The following is a 10,860-nucleotide window of genomic DNA, read 5'->3' as shown; positions in this document are numbered from 1 at the left end:
CTTTCTCTCTCTCTCCCTCCCTCCCTCCCTCCCTCCCTCCCTCCCTCCCTCCCCTTATCTTTCAAGTGTTTGGAGAGCCAGACCCTGTTTTGTGCTCCTGGATGCTCTCCTAGATGCCCCATCCACCGTTCCCCTGTGCAGGGCTGAGCACCCACTTGGGGCTCCTGGGTGGGCCTTCTGCAGGTGTTCCTGAAAGCCAGGGCTGTCCTCCACAGGCCCCACGTGACCCCCGCCTGATTACTCTCTTGGTTTGCTGTAATTTGGCACCATTGTTGCCGCAGCTGTCAGCAGCTGTGTGCTCATTTTGCCCGTCCTCTGCAGTGAAGATTACCAAGTTTATTTTGAGCCATGAGATTTCCTGAAATGGGAAATTTCAGAAGGACTCCAGCAAGAGGAAAAAGAAGAAAAAGGGAGTCAGGATTCTAGAAGCTGGGCTTTGAAAGAGGCCTGGGGGTCACAGTGACTGGTGGAGGCCTTCAGTTCTGCCGTATAGACATCCTAGAAGGAGGGAGATGTTTATTTTTCATCTTCATGAAGGGCAGAATAAGGGAGTATAGAAGGAAAGGCTTGAGTTCAGGGAAAGCCAGGCCTTGGGGGTGTCTGGTCTAGGAGACTCCAGCTTTAAGGGGAGGTTCTGTGTGCGACGTCTGGGCCCTCTGGGATCCCTCAAGGCCGGGCTTTCCTTCTGGGGGATCCCATCTTTGTTCCAGGGATGACCCCAAGTTTTCTTAGGCAGTGAGATCTGCATTAGGACCGCCATGATTTCAGTGCCTTCTCTGTGGCTTAGTGGATGGTTTGGGGACTTGCTGTGGTCGAAAAATCTGACTCCCTTTGGGGCCGAAGCAGGCTGAGTTTTCAAACCCCAGACACGGACCCCGTCTGTTTCCCCTTGGGCCTGGAGCTTGGGAGGACGGGCTGGAAAGGGAGTCTTCTGGTTTTGCCTTGGCCCTCCCCAGGCCACGTCCAGGCTACAGTGGAGGGTCAGAGGAAGGCGTTAGCCTAGAATGCCTTGGATGACCGAAACAGCCCCTCCCCAACAGGATTCCCCATAGCCTGGACCCAACAAGAGGGCAGCTCGTGAGAGTCCTGGCCTTGGCTCTAGCTTCCCTCTCCCCCTCTTCAGGGCATGCGGGGTCCTTCTCTCTTCCCTCCCCTATGTGCAGTATGTGGGATCAGTTAGGGGGGCCAGGCTGCTGGGTCAGCAAGGGGGAGACGCTTCTGTGGCCCCCAAAGCCCAGAGAAGAGATCCTGTGGGAGTCTCAGGGCGGGGAGGGAAAGGCGTGAGGCTTAGGTGCAAGGCGGCGGTCCTGGAGTTGGATATTGGTCTAGCTGTGCATCCTTTCATCTCTCCATTCTCCTGTAACATTCTGTTATCTCATTTGTTACATAGCTTTATGCCAGTACATACGGGCTTCTAAAGCCAGGGATGGCACCAGCCCTTTCATTGCCAGTACAGCAGAAGGTAAAAACCAACTCAGCCCAGAATGACCAGAGCTTTCTGGTGGTTCTTCTAGGTGGCTCTCTGTGATGTCTTGTGCCCTTTGATCTCCTCACTTTCCAGCTCCTCTGGGAATGGTTAGATCTGCCTCTCTAGGTGGTGGGTGCTCTAGTGCTCTTCTCTCTGTTTCTGCATTTACACATTAATCTTTAAAATTTAAAAGCCTCTAACCTAGTAGGGAAGGGGGGACAGAAGAGAACATATTCATGGGCTTTCAGATGTTTCTGAATTGATGAGATGCCTCATTGGATTTACTTAACCCCCCCCCAAAAGAGATAGCACACCAAAAACCCATTTTTCTATAACTCTTCTATCTTTTTTGTCTCTGTGTGCTTTTCAGAGATGTTAGAAATGCAGATTGCATTTAGAATGCAAAGCAATTTATCGTTTGCCACGTCACCAGTGGAATACTAAACAAATCTGAACCAGCTTCAAGCAACTTGAGTTCACTGGAGCGGGGCTGGGTTTCCTTTATTCTCTTGGCTATTCTGTCACCCCCCCCCCCCCCAAAAAAAAAATAAATGACTAGGTTTGTATTAACTATCTCCCTGTAAAGAAAAGCACAGACAGATAGACTGTGGTGTCCTCTATAACCATCACTAAAACATTTCCCTTTCCTCACTGCCCTAAAAACTTTGCTGCTCTTTGCTGTTGGCTAGATGTTAGCCCACTAACCCTCCTGCCTTCTTCCCTTCCTGTGTCTGGCTCTGCGGCACGCATTTGGCCCTGGTGGCCCCGAGTGAACTCCTTGAGGTTTCCACTGTCCTTCTTCTTTTTTTTTTCCAGGAGAAAATTTTGAGCAGACGCCCCTGAGACGCACATTCAAATCTAAGGTTCTTGCCCGATACCCTGAGAATGTAGAATGGAATCCCTTTGACCAAGATGCGGTGGGAATGGTGAGTACCCGGCGGGGAGAGCTCGGGCGATTCCGATCTCGGGCCAGAGAAAGCTGATCTTGTGGAGTTTTAGTAACCTGAGGAGTTACCTGTGCGAGGCTCTGGGGGACTTGCAGAATAGGACACAGTCCCTGCTCTGATGGGTCTCACAGACTAGTGAGAGTGGAGTGAGGGGGACACAAATACTGAAGTGCAAAAGAAGCCTAGCTTGGATTCGTGGAACTGTTAAAAGACTTTATTAGCTACCCAGCCCAACAGATGACTCCCCTCTACAGTATTCCCCACAAATGGGGGCCGTCTAGCTTCTTCATGAACACTTGTACTGATGGGGAACTCACTCTCTAATAATTGGAACTCATTTCTCATCCTCCTGTTGTATCATTCTCACAGTGAGTGCAATGGGGAGAGCATCGGATTTGGGGTCTGGACCCAGACTAGCATCCTGGCCCTGCCACTCAGTGAGGCTCCTTTTCTTGTTGCACATAACTTCGGGGAAGTCATTTTCCCTCTCTGGGCCTCAGTTTTCTCATCTATAAATGGTGAGGAAGTTGGACTGGATGATTGCCAAGGTTCTTCCTAAGACTGTGAACCTATAAATGTCCTCCCTCTATTTTTTTTAAACCCTTACCTTCCATCTTGGAGTCAATACTGTGTATTGGCTCCAAGGCAGAAGAGTGGTAAGGGTGGGCAATGGGGGTCAAGTGACTTGCCCAGGGTCACACAGCTGGGAAGTGTCCGAGACCAGATTTGAACGTAGGACCTCCTGTCTCTAGGTCTGGCTCTCAATCCACTGAGCTACCCAGCTGCCCCCTTTCCTCCCTCTATTAAGCTGAAATCAGCTTTTGCTTTTTGTGTCCTGGGTCTATTGGGCAGTCCTGGGAAGCCTGGAGGCTCTCCTCTGAATCATGTTTTTAAGTGCATACAATAAAATACCTAAATTACAAAAGGAACCAATGACAGTGAAATTCACTTCCTAAAAGTTTTTTTTTTTAAAGGTCCTGGACCCAAGTTCAAAACTTCTGCTTTATATCTGTTTTTCTCAGCAATTTTCTCTGGGAAATCATCCGAGCCCTCCTCCAAATGAGAGCTCTTCTGATGTTTGGAGGTGGGATCATGCCCCTTCCTAAGTCTTCTCTAGAATAACTTTGTAACTGGATCCGCTTAACTTAAGGTCATACGGCTGTTTGTTTTCTCTTTCTCCTTGTCCTGTGTATCCCTGAGCAGCTGAAATAGAAACCTTAGCCTGACCAACATTTTGGATGACTTTTCAAGGCTGATATGGTAGATATGGTACCAGCAAATGTTTGAACAAACAGGAGGGGCAGTGTGGCTCAATGGATGGAGAGCTGGGCTTGGGATTGGCAAGACCAGGGGCAGTGAGGCGGCTCAGGAGATAGAGAGCCAGACCTACAGACTTCAGGAAGGTCCTGGGTTCAAATGTGGCCTCACACCCTTCCTAGCTTTCCCCTGCTTTCAGCAGCAACAGAGCAGGCAGGAGGGAAGAGGGAAAGGCTTCTCTCTCTTCCCTAAGAGGGCCCTCGGGTGACTCATGAGCATCCAGGCTCCATGGGCGACTCCTCCCCTTTTCAACCCCCCAAGATGACAATTCGGAGCCTTTCCCAGGGCACAGCACGGGCTGTTCTGGAAAACAGAACGCCCGGAATGATGCAGCCTCTGCATCAGGGAGAGCTGTGGCCTTGGCATGGAGGGAAGGGCAGGGAACAGGGAGTCCCGGACCTTGAGGCTGCCTCTCCATGCGTAGAATCTCCTGCACGCCCTGCCTCTTGGGGCTGCTGCTCCCCACTCCTTCGGGGGGGGGCCCTCTGTGGGAGGGAATGTGCGTTCTCACGCCTGCCCACTTAGGGGAATTGACAGGCTGCTGTGAGCAGACAAAGACGGGGAAGCCTGAGAGGAGAGGAGCAAACCCCGCCAAAGGCAGATGTGCTTAATGAAAGGGAGCCTGGGCTCATGGAGGTGCCCGGGCTGTGTGGCCGAGGATCGGGGCAGTCCCGGAGGCCACGGGGAATGGTTCCAGGTGTTCTGCCTGGTGCATGCATTGAGGTTGGGCTTCCCAGAGCCTCAATTTTGAGTTTACGTGGAAAGGGACAGCCCCGACTGCTTCTCAGGATTGCATGTTTTTTTTTGTTTTTTGTTTTTTTAATTTTAAACCCTTAACTTCTGTGTTTTGACTTATAGGTGGAAGATTGGTAAGAGTAGGCAATGGGGGTCAAGTGACTTGCCCAGGGTCACACAGCTGGGAAGTGTCTGAGGCCGGATTTGAACCTAGGACCTCCCGTCTCTAGGCCTAGCTCTCAATCCACTGAGCTACCCAGCTGCCCCCTGCATGTTTTTTTAAAGCAGCATCTGTTTGAAAGATGACATCCTAAAAGATGCCTCAGGCCATAGAGCCGGCTCCCTGTGGACCTTGATAGTGACACCCCAAGAGCCATTGTTCTGCCGGGGCTGTATGGATTAGAGGGGAGGGAGACAACGCTGTAACCCTGGAAAATATTAAAAACTGGATGCATCCAGATTACTGGCCAGGGGACTCCCTTCTAGGGAAACATTTCTAATTCTCTGCAGACGCTTAGGGTGAGCAGTCGTCCAAGGGCCGCCTAGCTGGGGATAGGCTCATCTCTGCTTTGTTCAACACACACACAGACATCATATATTTTATCCATATGTGTGTGTGCACATACGTAGAACTGAAATGCTTTCTCCGTGAAGTCTTCCTTGATCTTCCCAGTCTAAGTGAGTTCCCTTCCTCATATTTCTTTTAACAAGAGTGATTTTTATTGTTATCTTTTATATTTAAAACACCCTAGATTTCCTTCTATTCCTGCCATGCTATAACCATCCCCTAAAACCAAGAAAATATATGGAAGATAAGAGTTAAAAAAAAAAAGTCTTATCCCCTTCCCCATTAGATGTCAAGCACTATAAATGTTAAATATTGTTATTGTTAATTAAAAAAAAGAAAAACAGGGAATGAGAAAATGGTTATTAAAATTTGTCAATGGTTTTATATGCAATGTTCTATACCTGTGAAAACCCCTACCTCTGCAGAGGAGCCAAGAGGATCAAGCTTATTCATTATCATTGTTTTGCTTGTTTTGCGTGATTGTTCTTTGCATTTACATAGTTGTTGTCATTGTATATATTATTTTCTCCTTCCTTCCTTCCTTCCTTCCTTCCTTCCTTCCTTCCTTCCTTCTTTCCTTCCTTCTTTCCTTCCTTCCTCCCTCCCTCCCTCCCTCCTTTCCTCTCCCTCCTCCTTTTCTCCTTCCCTCCCTCTCTCCCTCTCCTCCCCTCTTATCTTCAGTATTAAAAGCTAGACAATTGGGGTTAAGTAGCTTGCTCAGACACACACAGCTAGGAAGTGTCCAAATTCAGATTTGAACCCAGGACCTCCTTTTTCTAGGCCTGTCTCTCACCTAGCCTGGCTCTCTACTGAGCCATCTAGCTATCTCTGAGAGTATTTTCCTTTACAGATTGAGGCTGAGAGATGAAATGCTTTATCCAAGATAGTTAGTAAGGGCAGAAGTCCCAGAAGGAAGCAGGGTGGGCCAGTGAGAAGCCAGGCCTCAGAAAAGGAGCCATTCAAATGAATGACTGATGTGAAATCTGCTGTTGAATCCAGGGCTAACATGGTTGTGTTATGTTGGGGCAAAGGTCTGATGGCTTTAGTTAATCCTTTTGGGTTTCTCTTTCTTTCTTTTTTTTTTTTTCCTTTCTTCCCCTTTTAATAACAAAATTCCACATAAGTTTTCCGAAGTTATATGATCCCGATTTTCTCCGTCCTTTCTTCCCTCCCGGAGCTGACAAGCAATTCAATCTGGATTATACATATATTATCATGCAAAACTTATTTCCATATTATTCATTTTTGCAAGCAAATCATCTTATAAAACCCAACCCCCAAATTCTATACCCAAGTAAACAAGTGATAAATCCTATGTTTTCATCTTCATCTATACTCCCACAGTTCTTTCTCTGGAGGTGGACAGTGTTCTCTGTCCTAAGTCCCTCAGAATCGTCCTGGATCATTGTATGCTGCCAGGAGCCTCGTTTATCCCATTTGATCGTTCCACGATATTTCAGTTTCTGTGTGTGACGTTCTCCCGGTTCTGCGTATTTCCCTCTGCAGCCGCTCACGGAGCTCCTTCCAGCTCTTTCTGAAGCCCTCCCATGCCTCATTCCTTGTGGCACAAAGTATTCCATCCGCATCCCATGCCATGTTTTGTTCAGCCATTCCCTGATTGAGGGACGTCTCTTTAGTTTCCAGTTGTTGGCCATTTGGGTTTCTCTTTCTGAACTTGCTCCCCAGGGCTTCCTGTCCCCCCGGGCACGGGGGGCACGGTACAAGCGGGTGACAGCGGGCTGGCATTGGGCGAAGGGGGCCTTTCCCTGCTCACATGTGTCCTCTCTTTCGCAGTTGTGCATGCCCAAAGGGCTGGCATTCAAGACGCAGGCCGACCCCCGGAGCCCCCAGTTTCACGCTTTCATCATCACCCGTGAGGACGGCTCCCGGACCTTCGGCTTCGCCCTCACCTTTTACGAGGAGGTGACCAGCAAGCAGATCTGCAGCGCCATGCAGACCCTGTACCACATGCACAACGTGGAGTGTGACGTGCTGCGCGTGCCGTCCCCCCACGAGGGCAGCGGCCGGCCCCAGGACTGCTGCGACGGCGCCCCCGGCTCCAAGCTCCAGCGCTTCAACTCGTACGACATCAGCCGCGACACGCTCTACGTCTCCAAGTGCATCTGCCTCATCGCGCCCATGTCCTTCATGAAGGCGTGCAGGCGGGCGCTGGAGCAGCTGCACCAGGCCGTCACGTCCCCCCAGCCCCCGCCGCTGCCCCTCGAGAGCTACATCTACAACATCCTCTACGAGGTGCCCCTCCCTCCCCCAGGCAGGTCCCTGAAGTTCTCGGGGGTCTACGGACCCATCATCTGCCAGAGGCCGAGCACCAGCGAGCTGCCGCTCTTCGACTTCCCCGTCAGGGAGGTCTTTGAATTGCTTGGGGTGGAGAACGTTCTGCAGCTTTTCACTTGTGCCCTGTTGGAGTTTCAAATCCTGCTCTACTCACAGCGTAAGTCAGGACTTCTCCGTCCCTGTCTCTGTCCTCTTCCCATCGGGTGGTTCCTGCCATCCCTAGAGGTGGCGATTGCGGACAATAATGGTTCTTGCCAATGGGAGCAAACCATAGTCTTCTCTCCAGGTAGAAGGTGGTGGCGATGGCTGCCATCTTGTGAAGGGAAGGGGCTCTTCTTGGCTGTGTCTGCGCAGTAGATACCTGTCCAGGAGAAGAGCCCTGTCCCTCAGCCTCTCATTTCTGAACTAATGACTGAAAGGATGAGTTGGAGATGGCAGTAGTCAAAGGCTCTTGGGTTGGATTGTGCCTTCGTCCCATCCTGGGTGAAGATACACTCTGGCTCAAGCCAAAAGGGCCAACGTTGGCATCCATTTTTATGTAGAGTGAAGGAGAGCCACAGAGTATGACTTCTCACATGTTTCTGTAATCCCTACAAGTGTTGATTGCAGACAATAATGGTTCTTGCCAATGGGAGCAAACCCTCGTCTTCTCTCCAGGTAGAAGTTGTTGGTGGTGGCTGCCATCTTGTGAAGGGAAGGGGCTCTTCTAGGCTGTGTCTGCGCAGTAGATACCTGTCCAGGAGAATTGCCTTGTCCCTCAGCCTCTCATCTCTGAACTAATGACTGAAAGGATAAGTTGGAGATGGCAGTAGTCAAAGGCTCTTGGGTTGGATTGTGCCTTTGTCCCATCCTGGGTGAAGAAACGCTCTGGCTTGAGCCGAAAGGGCCAACGTTGGCATCCATTTTTATGTAGAGTGAAGGAGAGCCACAGAGTATGACTTCTCACATGTTTAGGGGAACACGAAGGAGGATAAACTTATCTTTTAGGTTAAAGTGAAAAAAAAGAAAAAGGGAACTGAACTCAGATTTAGCCACCCAGAGTGCTAGGAGAGGAACAGAAGATCAGTGGTAGGGTGAAAAGAGTCCTGGACTTGGGTCAAGCTTCAGTGACAGCACTGCTTATCTGGGTGACTGCTGACCAGCGGCTTCCTCCACTGGCCTTCAGTTTCAAGGGGGAATTAGCCAAGATGGTCTCTAAGGTCTTTCCCAGAGGGTTTTTAGATTTGGTCCTGGAGGGAGGTGGTAGAGAGCTGATGGAGTTTATTGAATAGGGCAGGAGGGGTGGTCCCACCTCTGCTTTAGGAGATCAAATGAATTGTAAAGTGGAGGATGGACTGGAATCTGAAGAAGTTTGTGGCAGGGAGGCCAAGAAGAAGGCGATTGCAGTATTCTAGACATGAGATTATGAGGGGCTGCCCCAGGGAGAGTAGAAGGTGGGCAGGGGGAGGACACATAAGAGATGTTATGAAGGTAAAATTGACAAGCTTTGGCAATAAATTGGATGTGGCGTGAGCCTGAAAGGCTAGTTAAGGATAATCCTTAGTTTTCTTCTTGAAAAGAGAAGGTCGTAGTTAGTTCTTTTAATTTTTGCCTCTCTGGTGGGTGGAAGATGAGTCCTTTTGTTAACTGTTGTGTAATAGGAGTGATTCTTAATGAGGGAAAGTCTGATGAGGCAGACAGAATGCTATAAGATAGAGCATAAAAGGGAGAAGAGTTCACCTTCAGCTAGGAGAAATCAAGAAAGGCTTCTTGGAGAAAGTAGCAGCACTTGATTTGGACAGCTGGGTAATATTGTGATTATAATGCTGGTCTTGGAGTCAGGAAGTCCTTAGTTCAAATCCTATCCCAAATATTTCCTAGCTGTGTGATCCTGGGCAAGTCCTATAACTTCTCCCAGCTTCACTTTCCTCATCTAGAAAATGGTGATAATAGTACCTTACAGGGTCGTCATGAGAATCAAATGAGATAATAAGTAAAAAGCAATTTGAAAAGCTTTAAATATACTGCAAATGTGAGCTTTTAAAATCGGGCCTTGAAGGAAAAGAAACCTTTCCACAAGAGCATCCTCCAGGCATGGGGAGCTGCTCTTGCAAGTGTTAGTAGGGGAGGCAGAGCAGGGGAACATTGGGGAGGAGCTGCCTGTTAGCCCTGTCTCTTTTCTAGGGCCTCTGATTCAGCTGGGGCAGCAGAGTCGAGCCTAATGTCTGGGCCTCCTGAGCCCCCATCTTTGCTCTTTAACTGTGCCTTGTTGGTTGGGAAGATCAAATCAGCTCCGTAAATGTCTCCGTCTTTAGAAGATGAGGGTGGTTTTGGTAGGTGGTGGATGTTTTCTATGTTTATGTCGGGGACAGGACCTGGAGCCAGGAGGAATTTCCTTTAACCGATGCAGGTCATTGTCATAACAAAGTTCTGTAGCAGAGCTGTGGAGGGCATCAAGAAATAAAATGATTGGTTCAGGCTCACACAGCTAGTAAGTGGCAGTGGCAGGATTTGAACTTAGCTCCAAGGTCAGCTCTCTATCCACTGTGCCTCTCTATCTTTCCCTTTGTTTACAAGGTATGTATAATTTACTGTGTGCCTCCTGTCCCTCCGAGACTTCTTGTGTACCTGCCAAATTGGAGATGCTTTTGTGTTCAAGCCAGGTGGTGAGGTGTGCGTGTGTGTGTATTTGGGGGTGGGGAGGCTCATTACCAGAGTGCTGGCCTCTAGGAGATGAGAATAGTATTCACCATGACAGCTTGCAGGGAACTTTCTCCCCATAGGTTCTCTCACAACAACCCTGTGAGATAGAGGCTATTCTTATCCCCATTTTAAGAATGAAGAAACCGAGGCTGAGAGAGGTGACTTGTCACAGTTCTAATATTTCCGAGGCAGGATTTGAACTCAGGTCTTCTGTGTATTGACTTTCGTAATACCTGGTTATTCCTGGAGCCTCTGGTCAGGAAGGCTGTGATGCATGCTAGTGGAGAGAGGGAGTGCTCACCGTGTTGAAGTGACAGGTCTTTCAAAGCATGGAGTCGTCACTGTGTGGTGCCTGTGGACACACATCGGTCAGGCAATACACAGTCAGGCAATGTGAAGGTTCTGGAGTGGGGGGTCCTAGATCCAGCTTGGGCCAACTGATATATGCTCAGACAATGTGAAGGTTCTAGAATGGGGGTCCTAGGTCCAGCTTGGGTCAGGGGACATACGCTTAGGCAATGTGAAGATTCTGGAGTGGGGGTCCTAGGTCCAGCTTGGGTCAGAGGTTATACGCTCAGGCAACATGAAGATTCTGGAGTGGGGATCCTAGGTCCAGCTTGGGTCAGACAATACACGCTCAGGCAAAGTGAAGGTTCTAGAGTGGGGGTCCTAGGTCCAGCTTCGGTCAGGCAGTATATGCTCAGACAATGTGAAGGTTCTGGAGTGGGAGTCCTAGGTCCAGCTTGGATCAGGGGATATAGGCTCAGGCAATTTGAAGGTTCTGGAGTGGGGGTCCTAGGTCCAGCTTGGGTCAGGGGATATACGCTCAGGCAACATAAAGGTTCTGG

General features: G+C 49.4%; 1 protein-coding gene across 3 annotated transcripts in view; it reads left to right on the top strand.

The window, feature by feature from the left end:
* Nucleotides 1-10,860, top strand: part of DENND5A (DENN domain containing 5A) — a 90,506-nt gene that overhangs the window by 33,441 nt on the left and 46,205 nt on the right. For 2 of the 3 annotated variants that reach the window (XM_044681566.1, XM_044681568.1), the window contains exons 2-4: nucleotides 1,391-1,462; nucleotides 2,285-2,394; nucleotides 6,830-7,487. In XM_044681566.1, the coding sequence (XP_044537501.1) occupies nucleotides 1,391-1,462; nucleotides 2,285-2,394; nucleotides 6,830-7,487 (840 nt within the window). The remainder of the gene's footprint in view (nucleotides 1-1,390; nucleotides 1,463-2,284; nucleotides 2,395-6,829; nucleotides 7,488-10,860) is intronic. The other variant, XM_044681567.1, reaches the window with a different exon arrangement.

The sequence above is a fragment of the Gracilinanus agilis genome, chromosome 6, assembly GCF_016433145.1.
Source record: "Gracilinanus agilis isolate LMUSP501 chromosome 6, AgileGrace, whole genome shotgun sequence".
Lineage (NCBI taxonomy): Eukaryota > Metazoa > Chordata > Mammalia > Didelphimorphia > Didelphidae > Gracilinanus > Gracilinanus agilis.
Note: the sequence above shows the minus strand (reverse complement) of the source record. Positions and strands in the feature narration are given on the sequence as shown.